Below are 22857 nucleotides of genomic sequence, written 5' to 3'. Positions count from 1 at the left end.
TGAATAGTACGGTACGTGAGGTCTGCGTTCGCGCGGCCCCTTCTAATTAATTTTCAACTTTCTTCTAAAATTCTAATTCTAAACACAGTAAAGTTCTTGGGATTTTGGATTTTGTTCCTTTAAGAGTAAGTGTATATTTCCTACGAGGTTTGCTCTAACTAGGAAGATATTGTCCATGGAGCTTGAATGTTAATGTTAGGCTTAGAAGAGGGAAAGGGACCTAAAAGCACAAACAACTATAATCTTTCATGTTCTATTTGGGAAGAAAAATTAGTTTTCTTTTTCTGGGTGTGTTCTCACAAAAATTTGTACTTGATGATGTTATAGATTTGTTGCAAAATCAAAAAGATAAAAACGATTTGAGTTTGTCAGACTTATTATTTGGTCTCCCCTTAGATAAAGGATCCCACTAGGGTTGTGTTTTGGAGGGCCCCAAATTACAAGCCTATAACAGTATCAGATTCTTGCAGAGTGACTTGAGACAAGAACCTTTTCTCTCCAGGGAAAAAAACCAATTGATGGAGTTCTTCAGGGATATTCAGGAGCACTTGTGGATGAGAAGATTTCAGAGGAAGATATGGAGTTGTCTTCTTCCAACAGTGAAATCTGATGTTTGCAAGTAGCTCAGTCTGTATACTCTATGTGCTTACACATTTTGGTGAGGGTGTTGTATATCTTCTTTCATTAGCGTTTATGTTATACATGTTAAGTTTACGAGGTTTTTAAAGATGGAACAGATCAATTTGCATGTGCAAACTTTTGAATCCTTTCGACAAAATTAACAAAACATGGCTTCGCCCAGGCTCGAACTGGGGACCTTCAGTGTGTTAAACTGACGTGATAACCAACTACACCACGAAACCACATGTTCTTTAATTTGCAATATTCCTTTTACTATCCGTAATAAATGAATAAACCAATTTTCAAATATCTCATAAAGCTGTCACTACTACCAGGTACATTTAATTTGATTTCAGTTTTGTAACATTTTTTTTTAAAATCAAAATACTATTATTTCAGTTTCAAATATGTTCATTTTTGTATATCTTCTTTCATTCCTCTCTGTCTTCTATAGGATTGTTAGGTATGCTATAGCCATGGTAGGTTTTGATCATGAAAATGGTGAGTTTTTTGAAGATGGAACAGATCGATTAGCTCAATACAACTCCTCGGTTGCAAGGTGAGTTTTTATTCATGTAGTTTCATGTGCTGCATTTGTATTGAAATTCAATTGTCTTTAGATTGGGATACTTTAGTAATTGAAGGTCGGGGTCAAGTGAGTGGGTATCAAACTGAAATCCCACATTATCTACTTCGTTAAGGAAACTATGTTCCTTACATATTAAATGAAAGGACCTCTGATTGTCAACAATTAAGGAGCCGTGTGATGATGACATAGCGAACTATTCTTTCGCCTTTTACTAAAGAATATTGTGTTAGCGTCACATTTAGCGGCATTTTATCTCCTCTTCAAGCAAAAATGCGTTAACATCCCGGTCAGTAAAACAAGCTGATAAAGTGATAATAAGTAGAAGCTACTGATTTGTTGAACCATTATCATGTAGATTTTCATAAAAAAAAAGGAAGTATATTACATTTATTCTATGGTTAATATTTTACAAATATCTACTTTGTTTGCTCTATATAAAAAAAGGAATGTTGGGTAGGATTTACTAATATAAAAAAGGAACTAATATGATATACCACACATTTGTCATTGCATTCCCAGCCCTTCCTAATTATGTTTCAAGATTTTTTGAAAAATCCGAGAGATGTGTGCTAGTAATAGGGAGTCTGGATGTTAATCTGTTTAGAGTATATAGCTAAAAAGCACATGAGATGAATAGAGGCAGTGATAATTATTATAAGCTTTTCATTGTATTTGATTGTAATGTATGACTATTGAATTGTATGTATTTATACAAACAAAATTTCAATCCTCAGCAGATCCTTAAAATTTGGATGCTTGCTTTGGGGAGATAATAAAGACCCAGCAAACTATTGAGTCATGTTCAAAAGACAAACTCTAGTCTTAACCAAACGCCTAAATACACTTTCCAAACCTTTCTCTAGCAATTCAATTGCACTCTCCATAGCTTCAAAACTTTCATGTGCAGCCCGCATCTTGGTAACATAAGAACCTTCGCGTAAAAGGGTTCTTAAGGATGCATCGACACACTGCAATTCATTTAAATTCTCGTCCTCACATGATATTGTCCTCTTGTGCATCAACTTTGCCATTTTCAACCATTTGGTTGCCTTTGACTGGGAAGCCAAGAAAGACAAAATAGATTGAAAGATAGACATGTTCATTACTATAACCTCTCTAAGAACTCTTATCACATAAACAACTTCTTGATCATGGTTCAAAAGTGTGGAAGCTCCAAATTTACTTTCCATCTGTTTTAGAGATGTCATCAACTTTGTCACATTTTTCTTCATCTTCTTTGTGAAGAAATTATATTCGGCTACACTTGTTTCAATGCTTGAATCTCCCTTTCTTCTTCTAAGAGAAGAATGAAGTGCTTCAACATTTTCTTTGATGTCTAACATTGTGTCTCTCGCGAGACCACAGATATCCAAAATTTTCACTGAACCATCCAACAACTCTTCCACAAAATTCTCACCTTGATGCTGAGAAATGACCTTTTGTGTTGATCTCATATTGAGAAAATCTTCCAATGAAATGTATAAATCTTCAAGCAAAGAAAGGCCAATGGTAATTGAATCGGATGTGGATGTTGATGTGGTTTCCCATGTCTTGATTTTGCTTAGCTCTTGTTCTATTCTAGTGGAGTTAGGATGAGATTGAGAAGGAAAACTATTCGAGCGAACATGGATCTTTGTTGCCATATTGCTCTTTAATTTGTTCGTAGTTTCTTGTAAGATAATGTAAAGCTCAATGTTTGTGTGATGTTACCAAGCCCTTGAGTCTCTCTTTATATAAGAGCTACTCATGATATTGGTTGATAATGGTTAATTTCTTATAATAAAGAAATAAAATAGATAGTACTTGTTAATCATGGTGTACAGCATGTGGTGCATGCACGAAATTCCCTTTGAATATGGTAAGCTTGTCACATGTCAACTCAACATTGTGAATTTGTTAATGGTATTGCATGTGATATTCTTCAAGATGCTTATATCATTGAAATGTGTTTTAGGTGCGTGATGAATATAACTGGCATGTCTTTTAAGTGTTGATTATCAGAAGACATGATTAGTATTCAATTAGTTTGCCATCTCTACTGACACATAACAATCATAATTGCAAATATAAAAATTGGTGTTTCTTATTGCTTCTTACATGTCATTCATGTACACAACCGATTAATAGAATAAAAATTGTATATAATTTAGTTTGGTGTCCATATTTTGATCTGGATCTCATCTTTCTATTATCCATTCTTTAAACTACTTAGCTCCCCAATAATGGAACATGCCAGACAATAGATACCTTTGAACCAAAACAATGCATTCTATTTTATAGTATTAGAAACGAAGTGACTAAAGAAGTTTGCTATTTACCAATACAAGGAGGTTGAGATGTTTAATAATGCTCAATGTTTGGCACAAGTGTGACAAGTTTATTTAACCGGTAAACTTATGTTTCTACCACATGCTCACATTGATTGAGAGAGGTTAGCTGCATTATTTATTTTGGATTGCTTGCTATTATATATTATAAATGTTAGGAAGTTTATCATATAATCGATGAAGAATATTGTTGAATGATGGTTATGAACTTATTTGCTTTGAGTAGTGTGCTTAGAGAAGTTGCTGGGATAAACATTTCTAATTTCCAATCAAAATCCCTTTTATCCTTCTTTGCAAAATTGATGTATTAGAGAATATTATCTTGGGAAGAGAACTTGGAGAATTTCAATGAGTTGCAGTGTTTGGAAACATCTTTATTCTTTAAGCAGACTTTGAATGAATATCTCACAAGATATGGTTGAAGATAAAGTGTAAAATTAAAAGGCTAGAGGATGGAGGGAAAAGTGTATTATTTAGTCACTTGGTTAAAACCAGTGCCCACCTGTTGCCAGGGCCGGTAAGAGAAGACATTGATTATAAGGATATTTTTGCTCTAGTGGTCAAATTAATCACTGGATATGCAAAATGCACTTTTTTCCAGTGATTTGGTTGAAGACGAAAATATCATGCCTCCTTTGGCAGCTCTAAGACAAGGTTTATTGTTCTCATCAACACATTAGTAAAGGTTGCATAACAAAGTGGCTCATCCAATTGAGTCAAAAAAATACACATCATTATTCTGCATAATCTTCATGCTTATCAAACCCCAAAATCTTAAGAGAAAGGTTCAGATTCTCCATAATGATCTTAATGCCTTTGTCTTTATACATTCAATAGTTTAGTAATTTTCCTCTTCTGACAAGAAAGAGACATTTAAAAAAACGTGGACGGCAGGATTCGAACCTGCGCGGGCAAAGCCCACATGATTTCTAGTCATGCCCGATAACCACTCCGGCACGTCCACATTTATGTTAATATTTTAAATCTTAAGCTACTAGTACAAGTGAATTACCAACAGAAGAACGGAATTATATGATATAAATGTAATACTTGTATTTTCTAGGGATGTTGCCCACTCGATTAACAATCAAATATTAAATGTAAGGCTTCCTATATTTGAGATTTAAAATTGAGTTTACCTTATTATGACTTGCAGAGAATAACCCCCCATAACAATTACATAATAGTTTTATTTTTTAGTAATAAGAATACTTTTTCATGTTTTTTACTACATGGTTTTCTTGAAGTTTTATTCTACTTATAGGTTTTCTTGAAGGTACATATTTCTTTAAAGAATTCTAGATTAGTTGCACCTTGTACTTCATTACTAAAACAGTCAAGCCGTTCAAGAAGATTTTTTATGTTGCAAAATTATATAAAATGGCACCTTCGAAGATGTTAAATGTCAAGCTCAATTAAGTTGGTGGTGACATTAAACATCCATTCATATATATTGGACGATGAGGAATGGTTTCAACCAGAGCATTCTGACTATGATCAAGGTATTACAAACGAAAGAGATTCCCAAGTTGATGAAGGATTGTACCCTCAAGGCCATTATATTCACTGAAAGATCAAGGTATTACAATTGCGAAAGACGGACAAGATTGTTTGGAATTCTTCCACCAAAGTGTGAAGCTTGGAGGTCAAGGAATCTCAAGTTGCTTAGAGAACCAAATAATTTTGGAAAGTTACTGCTTGAAAATAAACTCTAACTGAGATTCAAATACTTAAATGCCGCAACTCCATCAACAAAACTGAACATATTGCTTGCCACATTTAGAGGCAGAATACTTAAAAGTGAGACTTAATATAAGGAAGGCATATTAAAAGCAACAACCAACTAATTTTGATATTTGTATTTGATTTGATGCTGGAGTTTTTAGTTATTTTTCCTTATCCTAGTTTCTCAACTTGGTAATATCTCTTGGTTGATATCCCTGTGTACTGCAATACAAGTTTTAATAGTATCAGAAAATTAATCTACGCATGGTTAGATGGTTTTAAATTTAAAACATTAGAAGGACAACATTGCTCACATGTTTCAATACTGATCTGAATGATGTATTGAGACAATCCACTGCACACACCTGAGAGAAATATATGAGCATGGTGGATGACCGAGCTATCTACGTAGCATCCATGATCAAAAGCTCAAAACCAAAAAACAGAAGGCAAACATACACAGCAGAGAGCATGTGACAGCAGAACAGGGTGTTTGGCATCAAATAAGTTGCTTAGGCTTTGATAAAAAAAAGACTAAATAAAATTGTAGTAAGTAGCAAAAGTATAGTATGATTCCGAAAATTGTCCTTCAATTAAAATTTTGGTCAAAGAATGACACCTAAGAGTAAAAAATTAATAAGGAGTATCATTTAAAATTACTTGTTGGAATATCTTATTTCCCTATTTGTATTATTTTCGTTTATTCTCTTTTGTTTTCCTTTATTCTCCATTAAGGAGAAAATTAATATCATTATTGTATTACCACTATATATACCAGCTTAGAGCTGAAAAATAAAACATAACAGCTTTTTACCATTCCTTTCAATATGATATCAAGAGCTCTAGGTTAGGGTTTACTGTAAAACTTCCACAACTAGTGGGGTTCGGGACATTTTCTTACCCGATCCGATTGACATACCCGTTTAATCCCCTATGGCGAATCACAACACGAGTTGGCCCGCTCTAGGTCTGCCTTCACCGGATCCAATGATGGCGGTGGCGGTGGCCGCAGAAATGGCAGCAGTAGAGGAAACGACAAAGGTGGTCGTGCATTTCAGACTAGTAATTCTGATCAAGGGCATCAAATCTCTTCAGCTCAGCTTCCATTCACTACAGAACAACTAGACAGACTGTACAAACTCCTCGAGTCTCCAACTCCTTCTTGCTCTATAGCAACAAAAGGTAATTATGCATTTATTAGTGTCAGTCCCAGTCATACTTTGATAGTAGATTCAGGTGCCTCTGATCACATGACAGTTGAATCTATTTTTTTTCTCTTCATATAGTCCATGTGCAGGTAACCAATAAATAAAAATTGCCGATGGCTCTTTTTCAGCCATTGCAGGTAAAGGGTCAGTTGTCTTGTCTCCAAAGTTAACTCTGAAAAATGTCCTTCATGTTCCAAATTTATCATGTAATTTAATGTCCGTCAGTAAATTAGCCCAAGATATAAATTGTCAAACTAATTTTTTCCGATCTCACTGTGTCTTTCAGGATTTGAACTCGAGGAAGATGATTGGCAGTGCTAAGGAGAGTGGAGGACTCTACTACCTTGACATTGGATCTGCATCACAACTACCTTAAAAAACAATAAGTTCGTATTTTGAGTCTTTTTCTGTTTTGAATAATACAGATGACAACATTATGACATGGCATTTAAGATTAAGTCATCCTAGTTTTTGTTACTTAAAACACTTGTTTCCTAAGTTATTTCATAATAAGAATTTTTCTTCGTTTAAATGTGAAGCATGTGAGTTTGCAAAACATCATCGTTCCCAATTTTCAATACAGCCTTATAAATAATCAAAACCTTTTTCTATTATTCACAGTGATGTTTGGGGCCCTAACCGTACAAGTACACTCTCTCTCAAAAAAATGGTTTATCACATTTATAGATGACCATACAAGAGTATGTTGGGTGTACTTGTTAAAGGGGAAATCAGATGTTTGTCAGGTTGTAAAGAATTTTTTTACAATGGTGCAGAATCAATTTCAAACAAATATCCAAGTCTTTAGAAGTGATAATGGCAAAGAATATTTTAACACGATCCTGGATGATTTTTTTCTAAAAAATGGGATTGTACATCAAAGTTCATGTCCTAATACTCCTCAACAAAATGGAGTTGCCGAAAGGAAAAATAGACATTTATTGGAGGTTGCTAGAGCTTTACTTTTCACAAATAAAGTACCAAAATATTTGTGGGGCGAAGCCGTTTTAACAACTGCATATTTAATTAATAGAATGCCCTCCAAAATTCTTAATTTTCAAACTCCAATTAATACTTTCAAAGAATATTTTCCTAGTTCTCGTGTTTTAACTGATCTGACATTAAAAATCTTTTGTTGCACACCTTTTGTTCATGAACATAAAAATGTTGGAAAACTTGAACCACGTGCTATAAAGTGTGTTTTTGTTGGATACTCCCCAACCCAAAAAGGATATAAATGTTTTGATCCAAAAACCAAAAAAATGTTTGTCACTATGGATGTTACATTCTTTGAAAATAAACCTTTTTTGATGACACTCATCAAGGGGGGATATAAAGGAAGACTTGTTTCAAATTGAGAATATGAGTTTTTTAAATAATTTATCTTTGCCTGTATCACAAAGTTCTGAGACTTATACTTCTGCACCAACAGAAAATGGCCATGATTCTTTATCTAATCCTACTCCTGTTATGAGTAATGATCCTTGTGAATCTAAGCCTACATTTTCTCATGTAGAAAACAATGAAATTCCTGAAAACGATGATAGTGATGATCTAGTTGAAATGCCACAGAATAATGAGTCACTTCGGGAAAACAGGTTTGAATTAGGAAACGGGATTTGGAAAGGGAAGGTTTTTGTGAAAAAGAACCACAAAGGAATGGATGAGTCCACATCTCCACACGGTCAGGAATCTGAACCGGGGAATGATCAACCTCCTAAGAATAGGAAAGGTAAGTCCATCTCTGTTTCTGAAAGTTGTATTTTGTATCCTGATATAGATGATCTTGTTGCCATTAGAAAACCTGTTAGATCGTGTACTAAACACCCCATGTCCAATTTTATATCATATTCAAATTTGTCTTCATCTCTGTCTGCATTCACCTCAAAATTGTCTAGTGTAGAAATTCCAAAAAATGTACAGGTTGCTCTAGAAATTCCAAAGTGGAGGGAAGCTGTACTTGAGGAGATGAAAGCTCTAGAAAAGAAAAAAACTTGGAGTGTTATGACGCTACCGAATGGTAAGAAGACAGTTGGATGCAAATGGGTGTTTACTGTGAAATATAATTCAGATGGATCAATTGAAAGGTACAAGGCTCGCTTGGTGGCTAAAGGATTTACTCAGACCTATGGTATAGACTACTCAGAGACATTTGCTCTTGTTGCAAAACTGAACATTGTAAGAATTCTTTTATCTCTTGCTGCTAACCTGGATTGGCCCTTACATCAGTTAGATGTTAAGAATGCCTTTCTGAATGGCGATCTAGAAGAAGAAGTATACATGGACACTCCTCCTGGATTTGAAAACAAATTTGGATCAAATGTATGCAAATTGAATAAGTCTTTGTATGGATTAAAACAGTCTCCTAGAGCTTGGTTTGAAAAATTCACTCAGTCCATGAAGAAACAAGGGTACATTCAAGGACAGACTGATCACACCTTGTTCACAAAGTTCTCCTTTAATGGGAAATTGGCTGCCCTGATTGTATATGTTGATGATATTGTCCTTACTGGAGACGATACAGTTGAAATGGCAAGAGTAAAAGAGAAATTAGCAGTAGACTTTGAAATCAAGGACTTAGGATCCATGCGATATTTTCTTGGTATGGAGGTTGCTCGGTCAAAGAATGGTATTGTGGTTTCACAGCAGAAATACATTCTAGACTTATTGAGAGAAACAAGAATGAGTGGATGTCGTCCTGCAGATACCCCTATGGATCCTAATGCTAAACTTTGGGAAGAAGGTAGTGTTCCTGTTGATACTGGTAGATATCAGAGATTGGTTGGAAAACTGATTTATTTATCACACACCCGACCTGATATTGCTTTCTTAGTTAGTGTAGTAAGTCAATTTATGCATTCTCCTTACGAGGAACATCTTGAGGCAGTCTATATGATACTGAGATATTTGAAGGGAAAGCCTGGTAAAGGCTTACATTTTAAGAAAACTAGTGAAAGAAATGTGTCTATCTTCACCGATGCTGATTGGGCAGGCTCAGTCACAGATAGAAAATCAACCTCTGGATATTGTACCTATGTTTGGGGTAATCTTGTGACATGGAGGAGTAAGAAACAAGGAGTTGTAGCAAGAAGTAGTGCAGAAGCTGAGTTTAGAGCTATGTCTCAAGATATTTGTGAAGGGTTATGGATCCTTAGAGTCCTAGAAGAACTTAAGATGAAAATTGAGCTTCCATTAAAATTATACTCTGACAGTAAAGCTGCCATTAACATAGCTCATAACCCAGTTCAACATGACAGAACCAAATATATTAAGATTGATCGACACTTCATAAAAGAGAAGTTAGATGCCGGAATCATATGTCTCCCATTTGTGACTTCAAATCAGCAAATTGTGGATATCCTTACCAAAAGTTTGGCAAGACCAACCTTTGAGCATTTGATTGACAAGTTGGGCATGATAAATATCTATGCACCAACTTGAGGGGGGGGGGGGGGGGGGGTTGGAATATCTTATTTCTCTATTAGTATTATTTTCTAAGTTTGGTTATAATTATTTTCTAAGTTTGACATTTTGGTGTCATTTGATCCTGAGCTCATATATATATATATATATATATATATATATATATATATATATATATATATATATATATATATATATATATATATATATATATATATATATATATATATATATATATATATATATATATATATATATATATGAGGAGGGATCAAATTACACCCTAAGAGTTACACCACGAATTACACTCGTTCAATAACTACATTTCGAATTAATATTTTTTAAATTCAACCGTTGGATTCAAACATAATATCATATAGATCATACCTATAAAGTTTGAGCTTAATCTATAATGATTTGTTATACGATCAAGATATCCAAAGATTAACATCAAAATGAGCTTTCATATAACGTTAATTTTGATGTAATTCAATGACATAGTAAATCATTATAGATTAAGCTCAAACTTTATAGGTATGATCTATATGATGTTATGTTTCAATCCAACGGTTGAATCTAAAAAATATTAATTCAAAATGTAGTTATTGAATGAGTGTAACTCGTGGTGTAACTCTTCGGGTGTAATTTGATCCCTCCTATATATATATATATATATATATATATATATATATATATATATAAAATTAAGTGTTGTATTAACATATATATATATATATATATATAATTTAGTGTATAGTATAAGAAATTAATAATATTAAAACAAAATGAATAAAAGTTAAAAAATATTAGTATCTACAAAAATGATAATGTAAACAGAAGAAGAAGAAGAAAAATTTATAATTCTAAATGTTATGAACCATAGAAAAAATTGAAAAAGTTACAGTTTATTGTAGTAGTGTTATTTTTTTAAAGAAAAGTGTCTTCAATGATCGAACCGCGACCACATATTTTAAGCTCCTAAAAAGTTGGTTTCAACTCCTTTTTTAGAAGCTCCTTTTATTCAATTTTTTGTCTTTAAAAAAAAGCTACTTTTTTCCATAAGAGCTTTATAAAAAATGTGTTTGGCCCTCCATCTCCTTATAAGGAAAAGAAAAGTAGATAAAAAGTTGGGCCAAACAGTCTCTATATACCAGCTTAGAGATGAAGAATAAAACATAACAACTTTTACCATTCCTTTCAATATTACTATAGATATCATACATTTTTTAATGGAAGCTGGTCTTTTATTAGAATGAATCGATACAAATGTTATCTGAGTTCCACATCGAAATTGTTATAATGAATAGTATGGAACACGGGGTCAATGGATGATGAATAAGGTCCATCGCCCAGGCAAGTGGCCTTCATTGCACATATGAGGAGTACTAGCCTAAAGTCTGCACAAGTGAAACTTTTATAACGATCTTTGTTTTGGAAGAATTATAGGTAAACTTTTTACAATTGGTGTTATATTGAATTTAAGGCAAGTGTATAACATCTGATACCGCAATAATAAGGCGATTAGGGGAGATAGAAGTAAGATGCAACAACTGTTGAAATTGTTGGATGATAACAAATATGTGTCGCGGTACAGAACTTGCGACGATGGAGTTACGGCCCGAGATATTTTTTGGACTCATCCGGGTTCGATAAAGTTGTTCTATAAATTTTCGACAATGTTCATTCTCGATTCTACCAACAAGACCAACAAGTATAGACTTCCGTTATTTGAGATGGTCGGTGTTACATCCCCCGTTGGTTTTGCTTTTTTGGAGTGCGAAGAAAGGATAATTTTACATGGGCATTAGAGGTGTGTCGGTCACTTTTGAAGGAACCGCTTTTTCAACCAGTTAAGACAAATGATACTCCGAAGAAATTAAAGCCTATCCCAGTCAAATATTAAATGTAAGACTTTCTTTATTTGAGATTTAAAATTCAGTTTACCTTATTATGACTTGTAGAGAATAACCTCTCATAACAATTACATAATACTTTTATTTTTAGTAATAAGAATACTTTTTCTTGTTTTCTACGGCATGATTTTCTTCAATTTTTTTCTACTTATAGGTTTTCTTGAAGGTAAATATTTCTTTAAAGGATTCTAGATTAGTTCCACATTGTACTTCATTATTAGACAAGTCAAGCCGTTCATGAAGATTTTTTAGGTTGGCAAAATCATATAAAATGGCACCTTCGAAGATGTTATTGCTAATGTCAAGCTCAATTAAGTTGGTGGCGACATTAAACACCCATTATATATTTTGGATGACGAGGAATGGTTTCAACCATCACATTCCGACTAAGATCAAGGTACTGCAAATGAGAGAGATTTTCAAATTGATGAGAAATGGTTCCAACCAGCGCATTTCAACTAAGATCAAGGTACTGCAAATAAAAGAGATTCCCAAGTTGATGAGGGATTGTATCCTCAAGGCCATTCTCTGAATGATCAAGATATTGTAATTGCGAAAGACAGGCAAGATTGTTTGGAATTCTTCCGCCAAAGTATGAACTGAGAACCAAAATAATCTGGGAAGTTAATGTTTGAAAATAAACTCCAACTGAGATTCAAATACTTTAAATGCCGCAACTCCATAAATGATACGCCGATCACGCCTCAAAAAGGACCAAACTGAGGACCATTTAGATCAAGCATTACAACATGACTAGATTGATTGCTACATGTGATTCATTCCCATGAACAACAACCATAACTCTTGCTGTCCCAAGTAGACAAAAGGGAAGTGTCATCGACCATCACTCTAAGCACTTTTTGTAATCAAGCAGTAAATTCATGATCCTCTCGATAATGGCGATACTCTAAATTCTCCATCCATCTTCTCTAATGATGTAACTTGCTAACATTTTTCCTTATTTTCTTTGTGAAGAAAATTTATTCAATTACACTATTTGCAATGCTTGAATCCCCTTATCTCTTTCCAAGAACAGTTGAACATTTTCCTCTATATATAATAGCAAGCAATTCAAGCTTCATTAAAAAAAAAGTCATAATGCAGCACATATAGTTAGCCTCTCTTAGTTGACAGGCCATCATGGTAATGAGACAGATTTGAAGTGTATATAACTTCAATTGTCAATTTGTTTCTAATATAAACAGAATGTTGTTTTTGATTTAGAGCCTTATAGGTATCTATTGGCTGGCATGTTCACAGTTGAGGAGCTAAAAACTGATAAATGGTTTTAAAGAATGGAGTTTAGAAGGATGCAGAGATCTAGATCTCGTGGCATATATGATCAAAAGGCAGACAACAAAAACAATTATTAATAACAATTTACATTTGGTATAGTAAAATAAGGGACAAGTTGGTTGTGTATGCATGAGTGCCATGTTATCTAAGAAGCATTAAGCATCACTAAAATTGAAATGATTTGTGTAATGTGGCAGCAGGGGAGACAAACTAATTGATGACTAATGTGGTTTGCTGATTGCCAACAATAGAAAAACATGCCAACTATATTCATCATGAACCTCAAACATTTCAATTTTCAATATCATAAGTTCATAACAATCTTGCAGAATATCACATGCAATACCATTAACAAATTCACAATGTTGGATAAACAAGTAACAAGCTTACCATATTCAAAGGAAAATTCATGCATGCACCACATGCTCTACACTATGATTAACAAGTGCTATCTATTTTATTTCTTTAATGAATGAAACTAATAATTATCAACCGTAGCTCTTATATAAAGAGAGATTCAAGAACTTGGTAACATCAACAAACATTGAGCTTTACAATTATTAGAAGAAGAAACAACAAACTAAAGAGAAAATATGGAAAACAAGTACCATGTTCGTTCCAATAGTTTTCCTTCCCAATCTCATCCAAGCTCCACTAGAATACAACAAGAGATAAACAACATCAAGACTTGGGAAGCCACATCCACATCCACATCTGATTCTGTTACCACTGGTCTTTACATGCTTCAAGATTTATATATTTCATTGGAAGATCTTCTCAATATGTCATCAACACAAAATATTATTTCTCACCGTCAAGGTGAGAAATGCGTGGAAGAGTTGTTAGATGGTTCGGTGAAAATTTTGGATGTATGTGGCATCGCAAGGGACACCGTGTTACAGATTAAGGAAAATGTTCAATCACTTCACTCTTCTCTTAGAAGAAGAAAGGGAGATTCAAGCATTGAAACAGGTGTAGCAGAATATAAATTCTTCACAAAAAAGATGAAAAAGAATGTCACAAAGTTGATCACATCTTTAAAACATATGGAATGTAAATTTGGAGCTTCCTCGCTTTTGAATCAAGATCAAGACTTTGCTTTTGTTGTAAGAGTTCTTAGAGAAGTCATAGTAATTAACATCTCCATATTTCAATCCATTTTGTCTTTCTTAGTTGGATCTGCATCAAAGTCAAAGGCAAACAAATGGTTTAAAGTGGCAAAGTTGATGCATAAAAAGGAAGTATCATGTGAAGAGAATTTGGAAAATTTCAATGAATTGCAGTGTGTAGAAGCATCTTTGAGAACCCTTTTAAGAGAAGGTTCAGATGTTGCCAAGATGCAGACTACACATGAAAGATTGGAGGATTTGGAGAATGCTGTTGAAAGGATAGAAAATGGTTTGGAGAGTGTGTTTAGGCGTTTGGTTAAAGCTAGAGTTTCTCTTTTAAACATCATGACTCAATAGTTTGTTGGGTCTTTATTTTCTTTCCAAAGCATCCAAATTTTAGGGATCTGCTGAGGAATTTTGTCTAATCAATTTGTAAATTTTGTATAGACACATTTCAATAGTAATACATTACAATCAAATACAATGAAAATTTTATACTAATTATTACCCTTTACTCATTTCATGTGATTTTTTTTCCCATCTTATTTTGTCTTCCATTCAATTAAAAAGGATTAATCTGTGCACAAAATTATGATACTGTTTTGAGCATATTAAATTCAACAGACTCTTGAAATAGAATATAAAATATTAAGTAATTAAGTGACTTTGTGATAGTTTGTAAGATTATTAAATGATAACTCTACCGGTGGAGACCAGTAAAGTCTAAGGTTGAATTCTCTTATGAATTGTTTATATCTTTTTTCCTTGCGCTCTTCCCCTTATATAGCCACTCTGATCCCTCTTAAACGAAAGTCCATCAGAGGCAAATTAAGGCGATTTCCCCTTATTCATGTGACCTTTTAATGATAATTGGGAATCAGACTCTTTTGCCCAAATATCGGATCATAATATCCTCATTCAGTCATAAATGTGTTCTCGGTCATATCTCAATCAGATATCGTCATATGTTAGACTTTGACCGACATAACCTACTTGGTCCATTAGATTTTTCAGCACGGTCTTACTCTTCAGGATAGTCCGGGCAAGCTCCTAATGGAGTGGCAAATGCGTGAGTTAGTATGCATACATTGATGATCAAGCTACTAGTTGGGATTCTTTGTGAATTTAACATAATGTGGCGAATTCACCTTTTTCAGGTGATTGATATTGTCTTACCTGCGAGACGTACTTGGAGCAAGTGTTTATTTTCTACTCAAGTCATGTTACGTTGGGGTCGATACCCGATATCTCCTTGGGGGAACATGTGAATAAGTTTATGTTGTCTTTGAGGCATCTAATAAACCCATATAGAGCTTTTCCCCAAGCTTCAAAGCATGTGCTAGATTATCATCGATTTGGATGGACACATACATCGTCTAGGACTGGCCTCTAAATCTTCATCCTAGCCTCTGAAAGGTCTCTCTCGATCATGCTCATTCTCATATGTATCTTACTCTATTCATATTTCAAAGTATGCAACATTGACGTCTAACAGGTTTTGTTCTTAAGATACTGTTGGTGATTTTAGTATCATCAATGTATTTTGGTAGTAATGTGATTTACTGTAGGCCGATGCAATTATGCGTTAAGCTTGAAACGAGTTAGGGGTAGTGCGGAGTGCACGCTCGTAGAGCCAAACGTGCAATTGAATATGAATAATAGAAACGGGGTTCTAAGGGGCGGAGCCCCTGGCGGGGTGCGGGGCAGCGCCCCGTCGGGGTCCAAGGGGCGGAGCCCCTGGCGGGGTGCGGGGCAGTGCCCTGCCGAGGTCCAAGGGGCAGCGCCCCTGGTTGGGGTCCCGAGCAAAATTTCCTTTTGAATAGTTGCACCCTTTTTCCCAACGGACATAACAATTCGTTTGAATAGTTGCACCCGTTTCCAACAGACATAACTGTTTTTCCGAAAAGGTGTGTCTGTTCGTTTCTATTATTGGTCTCCTATATAAGGAGTCTTTTGGTCTCGATTTGGGACACGAAATTACATACTTCCTCTCTACATTCTGATCTGCTCTCTATTGTCAGAAACAGATTGTTCTTCAAGAATTATCCCCGCAAAGATTTCGTGAACCCGACAAGAATAGGGTCGAAATACTTTGTTCGGAAAGTGAACAAACACGATTCTTGAAGATATCCAGGATTATCATACCATTTTTCTAACAGATACGATCTCTTTAACCTTCCCTTTTGCTTAGACAACAACTACATCGTACTTTCTCCGCATGGCTTTGTGGCAGCAACATGTTCCTTCCAGGTATGCACACAGGGTCACCACTTCTTCATTGAAATTTTGGTATCTCATATTACAAATTGTAGATTAATTTACACGGGAAACTATGAATTGCACGTCTATCATCTTAGTGTCGTTTCCTTATCCAAATGTAATGAAAAATTTGATGAAATCTGAACTATGTGTTTGCAGCTATGATGTCTACAAATTTATTTTTCTTGGTTTTGATGATGACAACCCTCTAAAATGAAGTTTTCATCAAAACTATTGATCAAGTTCATCTAGTTTTGATGACGACAACACTCTAAAGTGAAGTTTTTATCATATTGATCAAGTTTATCTAGTTTTGATGATGACAATATTATATGGTGAAGTCGTCATCTATTGTGGTGCCTAAAGATCGAGATATCAAAGCTTATTTTTGGAGGATAACACCTAATGTCAAGAGGAATTCGGTAGATTCGGCTAAGATCTTTGATTAAGCAGTGTGTTTGATGATGACGATGATGCTCAGAAGTTAAGTCAAGTCTCAGATGAAGTGCTAAACCAATGTTGAGCTAAACCAATTGAAAAATGCTAGTTTGATTTTTGAGGTGAACCTCGTAAAACCTCTGTTTGATTGAGAGGTTTTCGTAATTAAAACTCATGTTGGTTCGTGAGTTTAGCCTGGTGTTAAAAGCTCTCAATTGGTTCAATATTGTCCTGGTGGTAAAATATCTTAGTTGGGAAGTCTCCTTAGTTAAAACTCTCGTGTTTAGTTGGGAGTAAAGGCATTATTAAACTCCAGCCCTTTTATAAGGAGGCTCATGGGCAAAATCTGTTAAAAACTCACATTATAGTGAAAACTCTCAAGAATAAATTTTTGGAGAGAGGAATAAGCCAAATCATTAGGTCGAATATCTATAAATCTCCGGATATTTCTTTACATTTCAATTATTTATTTCCGTTGCATTTATTTCTTTCTCTCTAATTTTGTAAAAAAAACTATTTGAAAATCTTTCTTCAAATCCACACAATTCAACCCCTTATATTTGGAGTCATTTGTCCAACAACCCAAGAGAAGTTTACCATTACGTTGAAGCCTTGCAAGTATGTTCTCATGTATGTTGTTATGACTTCTCTTCTTAAGCCTAACATGGTGAATAATTCAAAATGCTTAATGTTTCACGAACTGCATTTGTCAATGAGAATTTGTGAGACGTCAAAATTGGTCATGCTTGTCGTTATATAAACAGAAATATCTCAATAGTCAATAGATACCTTCTACCTTCCTACATTCTCTAAAACTTGGAGTCCTCCGTTTAGGGTTCTCAATTGAAGACGGTTCTTGATTCCAATCATTGAACATCTTTTTCCTTAGAAACTTTTGGGCCATTAGTCGTCCCAAAACAGTTACTGACATCTATGAAAACAACTTGTATGCATAGAGTATAAACAACCTCTTTTTTTTTGTTAATATAAGCTTTGTCACGTCATCATGAATGTTACATACCTCAAGGTTTCATTATATTTGTAGAAAGCAATAGAGCTAAGTATCCTTTAATCTCAATTTATTTATTCAAATATTAATATATCAGAATGGTAAAACAAACTACCTCCCAAAATCAATCTCCCCTTTCTAATATAAAGTAATACAAGAAAAATTAGGCAATGCTAACTAATAATATTCTATTCCACCAATAATTTAAGCCCATTTAGCCATGAGAGACATGCCACCAACGCCAAGAAATACAGCCATATAAGATTTCAATTGAAGCTTAATACTACTCTGCATCCTCTTACTCATGAAATCAGCAGCAAGAAGATCAACCAAAGCCATATAAATTAAAAGACCAGCCGATGCTCCATTAAGCAATCCAACAGTAATAAGTGCTTTTGGACTGTTCTCTTGGTAAGTACTAGACATTGCAATTCCTATTGAAATTCCAAATGGTGTTGTAACTGAGAAGAAAAATACCATTATAGCTTTCTTCAAAAACTTGTACTGCGCCTGCAGTTAAAGAGATTGAAACGTGATTAATAATTTGATTGAGAGTATAAAATATCTTTACACTGACATCGTATTTTAATTACCTGAAGAATGCTACCACCGAGACCCATGCCTTCGAAGAGCTGATGAGCGCTAAGTGCGGCAACTAGACCTTTTATTGAGCATGTGTTACTCGAGGCGCCCAGGGAAAGTCCTATCACCACCGAATGAACTACGATTCCAAGTTCTAATACCTGCGTTCGGACGAGTTCACACGAGTTAGAGTTAAGTAAATTTTAATAAAAAATTCTTAACATTTATAATTTGAAGATGTAAATTGTAATATATATTACCATGGCGACTACGCGATAACGCAGAAGCTGTGACTCTTCACCTTCTGTCTTCATCTCAAAATGGTGATGGTGACCAGCATGGACATCACCCGTCTCTTGATCTCCCCCACCTTCAGCTGAAACTGTCCCATCTTTCTTACCCTTCTGACTATAGTAGCTAGTAGCCACAGTATCCACCATCATTGTAATCACAGCAGAGAACACAGCGGCGAGTCCAGAGAACGGAAACTCGTGCCACGGTTCCTCCGGCAAACAATCTGATCTCAACATCTCAAAAGAATCAGGAAGTACGTGCATGAATCCAGTCCCAAGAATAATGCCACCCGCAAAACACTTGACGATCAGGAACACGTTTCCGTCCGGGCTTAAAGTCGGGACGGAACGTGACACCAAGGGTAAACACACTCCAATCATGCTAGCTACCAGTATTACAAATATTGCTATGATTTTAATAGTCTTAGCTTTTTCTTTGTTGTTACAACTGTTTGTGCTTTCGCTTTCACAGTCAGCAAGTGCCTTTGATGTGAAAAGAGTGATTAAGATGAAAAGAATGGAGATTAGCTTGTGCATAGTTACTGGATTAGCCATGAATTGGAGTTTTCTACTAGCTGTTTTGTGTTGGCTTTGAATGAATAATCGAGTTTCAGTTTCACTATAAAAAAGTCATAGATTAAGTTATATCACAAAACATCAGCTATATTGACTTTCCGCCGCAGTTTGGTTCAATTTCTTAAAAAATAGTTTTTATAGTACTGATATGGAGTGAAAATTTGTCATGCATTCATTACATACTTTCTACTCCCATGCCTCTCATAAAAATGTCATATTTGAGTAATACTGTGAACGGTTTTTTAAAAAGTATTATATATAATAATTTTAATATTTTTATTAATTGTAATTAATAGAATAGTTAAATAAAGTGAAAGTTAATAAATAGAGATATAATAGTAGAAAAATAATAATAAATTATGTGTTGATAATGTAAAGAGACAATTATTTTAAGATAAGAAAAAAGTTTTTATGAGAACAGAGGGAATATGTATTAAAAAAAGTCAAATATTTATAAAAATTTAACCACTGTGATTAATTATAAAACTTTTTTTAAACTATAGATGCATTTCAATTAAATTCTTATTTATATTAAGAAAAAAATAAAGAAATATTTTAAGTAAAGCTTTAAAGTAATATTTTATATGAAGTTTATTTTATATGATATAATTTTAGGTATTTTACCTTTTTCTTTTGACTTTTTTCTATATTGAAATTACTTAAATTTTAATTTCATTTAAACAACTTTTAATAAAAAAATATTTTTGAAATATATTTAGGACAAAACTTAGGTAGAATTTTTTATGTGTGGTTCTTACTATTTTCTAATGAAAATATAACAAATATATGATTTTCTCTTACACGTATGCAAATTTCTCCTATTTTCACTCACTAAATGATATTTAAGTATATTTGTCATATTTTCATTGAAAAATAGTAAGAACCACACCTAAAGAATTGTACTTCATATATTTATTTTTGAGAAACTATATTTAAACTATATTTTTTGACTATTTGATCTTCAATAATTATATCCATGTTGTTAGATGTCAAAGTTAATTTTTTTAATTTAATAAAAAATTCAAATAATTTTTAACATTTCAACTTTCTTAAATATAATTTTTTAATCTAAAAAAACCTCACTTATATCAATGAATATTCGTGATGTGGTTTGGGTCGATGTTAAGATAAAAAGTCATTTGGTGTAAAGATAAATTTACTCACATTTTAGATGATTGATTAAAAAATTAAATTTAATCTCATCAAATTTCATACAAATTAATTTGGATCATTTTTTGGATAATCAAATTATATTTTTTATAGATATTATAAAATACTATAAAATAATATGTTTAACGTAATATTCTAAAATAAAAATGATTGATTATGATTAAAACAAATAAAGTAATAAAAATAAATAAATTAAATTAATAAGTAATATTGAAAAACTAAATATCAATGAACAATAAATTAATACAATATATCATAATAATAAATAAAAAATAAGTGTTCAAATAATATATTCTATTTAGGAGTGTGTGTGGTTTATGAATTGCACTAAAAGTCTAAACCAAACCTTATTAATAGTTTGGTTCAATTTACAACAACGACTTCAATAAAAATATAATTAACTATTAAAGCACTTTCAATTTTGTTTAAAACTAATTTAGAATCATTTTTCATTTATGAATCGATTTATACTTAGTTTGCATTTATAAATCGGTTTTATTGTTTGAATTCTAATATAACCTTTTTTATTCAATTTGTTTTTTTTTAAATAAATTAATAATTTTGAAAAACAATTTTTTTTATTTTACAAAAAAAATATTTTATATGTTTTTAGAAAAAAATCATAATTTAATTTAATTTTTGGAAAAATAATTTAAAAAATTGTTTCTAGATTTTTTTTTTCGAAAAAAAAGAATTTTCTTTATATTCATAATTTTTATTTTAGAATTTTCTTGAATATTATTGTTTTATATTTTCATTTTTTTATTTGCAAATAAATATTTATATTTTTTCATATGCTGGTGGTCATGTAACACTCGAGGCCAACGAGGGCGAAGAGTGGTTATTCGTGCACGAGGCATGACAATGAGCAGCTCCCGGATTCACATTGGAATGAGAGAGATCTTAAGGCTGTGCATGAATGAGACTACATGGTTGAAGGAAGATTTATAAAGATTGATTGGTACTATCTATACCAACAAGTTTCATCTTCGTTTTGGTAGCTTGGCAAATAAGAATCACATAGCTAAGCGTGCTTGACTTTGAGTAGTATTTGGATAGGTGACCTTTTAGGAAGTTTCCCAAAAAGCGTGTGAGTGAGGACAGAGCATTGTGAAAAGACTTGTGTTGATTTGTGGGGTCAGTTGGTAATCCTAAAAGCAGTATGGGGCATTTGTGGACCTCCGATTTTTTTAATTCCGGGCCATACCTCTGATCTGTAGAGATACGTGAACTGACTCTTTTTTGTCGCTTAATGCTTTCGCATTTTTTTGAAATTCACAGAGTCGCCACCGACCTTTTATTTTATCCAATTAAGGAAAGGTTTATAAAAGAAACAGAAAAAAGACCTTTAAGAAATTCTGGGTAAGGGGGTAGGTTATACAAAGGGAAGGTGTTAGCACCCTTTGTATCCATGGTTATCCATGGGCTCTTAAGTTTGCTTAGCTCACTTGTTTTTCGATCACTTTTCAATTGCTCTGAAATTGCTCATATGTGGTTTCAAATACTTTTGTAAATTGAATTTTGTAATGATCCGTGTGTGGATGTATACAAAATGCTTGTTTATCTTTCGAAAGATGTTTTGAAAAGAACGTTAACTTTGTAATAACCCGTGTTTGGATGTATACAAAGTATTGTCTTTTTGAAAGTTTTGAAAAATCAACAGTGTATGAGAATTTTGTTTGTTTTGATTTGAGCAAGCAAACTAGGAGGTCTACCCTGAGTTGTAAGGTCTTTATCCTATTTCCTTTAAAAATCTATCCTTTCACCGGATATAAAAGCAAGGTTCGATTTTGTACTCAAAACAGTGGAATTTTGACTTTGATTTTGGAAGAAATGAGAAGGGATTACCTTAAGAGGTGCAAGTGTGATTGTGATTGGATTCAGATATTTATCTTTGAAGTTAGTGATCTAACGGTTCAATTTTATCTTTGACATACACGCAGTTTATATGTGCTGGAAATTAAAGTGCGGAAATGTAAAGTGCGGAAAGTAAATCTACGCTATTACATCGATTGTGCGGGAATTGTAAACTAGCCTATTTACATGAATTTGACATCCTATACATTTATCTAGGAATTTTAAATTGCAAGAAAAATAAAAGGCATGTTTTTTGGATTTTTTATGATTGGTTTTAATTATAATTAATGCATGACTAATTAAATTAAAATGAAGAAAAAAGATGAAAATAAATTTAAACCTAGAAATTAAGTTTAAAATATGTACAAAATATTTGTTAATTAATTTTAAAACAAAACTAATTTTTTTGGAATTTTTGAAATTGATTGGAAATTGATTAAGCTAATTAATACATAATTATAC

At 33.2% G+C, this 22857-nt stretch overlaps 3 protein-coding genes, 2 non-coding genes and 1 pseudogene across 5 annotated transcripts; 2 read left to right on the top strand and 4 right to left on the bottom strand.

The window, feature by feature from the left end:
- Nucleotides 1–789: 789 nt before the first annotated feature.
- Nucleotides 790–863, bottom strand: TRNAV-AAC (transfer RNA valine (anticodon AAC)). The gene has a single exon. It is a non-coding gene; the product is annotated as a tRNA-Val (tRNA).
- A 514-nt stretch (nt 864–1377) lies between these two features.
- LOC131654261 (U5 spliceosomal RNA) lies at nt 1378–1488 on the top strand (annotated as a pseudogene).
- A 282-nt stretch (nt 1489–1770) lies between these two features.
- On the bottom strand, nt 1771–2892 carry LOC131651980 (uncharacterized). Its single transcript, XM_058921737.1, has one exon. It carries the CDS (start codon nt 2851–2853, stop codon nt 1999–2001), a length of 855 nt encoding a protein of 284 aa, XP_058777720.1. The 5' UTR covers nt 2854–2892; the 3' UTR covers nt 1771–1998.
- A 1527-nt stretch (nt 2893–4419) lies between these two features.
- Nucleotides 4420–4501, bottom strand: TRNAS-AGA (transfer RNA serine (anticodon AGA)). Its single transcript has one exon. It is a non-coding gene; the product is annotated as a tRNA-Ser (tRNA).
- A 9059-nt stretch (nt 4502–13560) lies between these two features.
- On the top strand, nt 13561–14711 carry LOC131646733 (uncharacterized). Its single transcript, XM_058916701.1, has one exon. The coding sequence runs from the start codon at nt 13696–13698 to the stop codon at nt 14566–14568; it is 873 nt and encodes a 290-aa protein (XP_058772684.1). The 5' UTR covers nt 13561–13695; the 3' UTR covers nt 14569–14711.
- A 3405-nt stretch (nt 14712–18116) lies between these two features.
- LOC131646732 (fe(2+) transport protein 1-like) lies at nt 18117–19347 on the bottom strand. The gene is made up of 3 exons (XM_058916700.1): nt 18760–19347; nt 18511–18660; nt 18117–18427 (listed from the first exon to the last, which is right to left on the bottom strand). Exons 1-3 carry the CDS (start codon nt 19345–19347, stop codon nt 18122–18124), a joined length of 1044 nt encoding a protein of 347 aa, XP_058772683.1. The 3' UTR covers nt 18117–18121.
- Nucleotides 19348–22857: the final 3510 nt, after the last annotated feature.

This window comes from Vicia villosa, linkage group LG2 (genome assembly GCF_029867415.1).
Source record: "Vicia villosa cultivar HV-30 ecotype Madison, WI linkage group LG2, Vvil1.0, whole genome shotgun sequence".
Taxonomy (NCBI): Eukaryota; Viridiplantae; Streptophyta; class Magnoliopsida; order Fabales; family Fabaceae; genus Vicia; species Vicia villosa.
The sequence above is the reverse complement of the archived record's forward strand: the minus strand, read 5'-3'. Positions and strand labels throughout refer to the sequence as shown.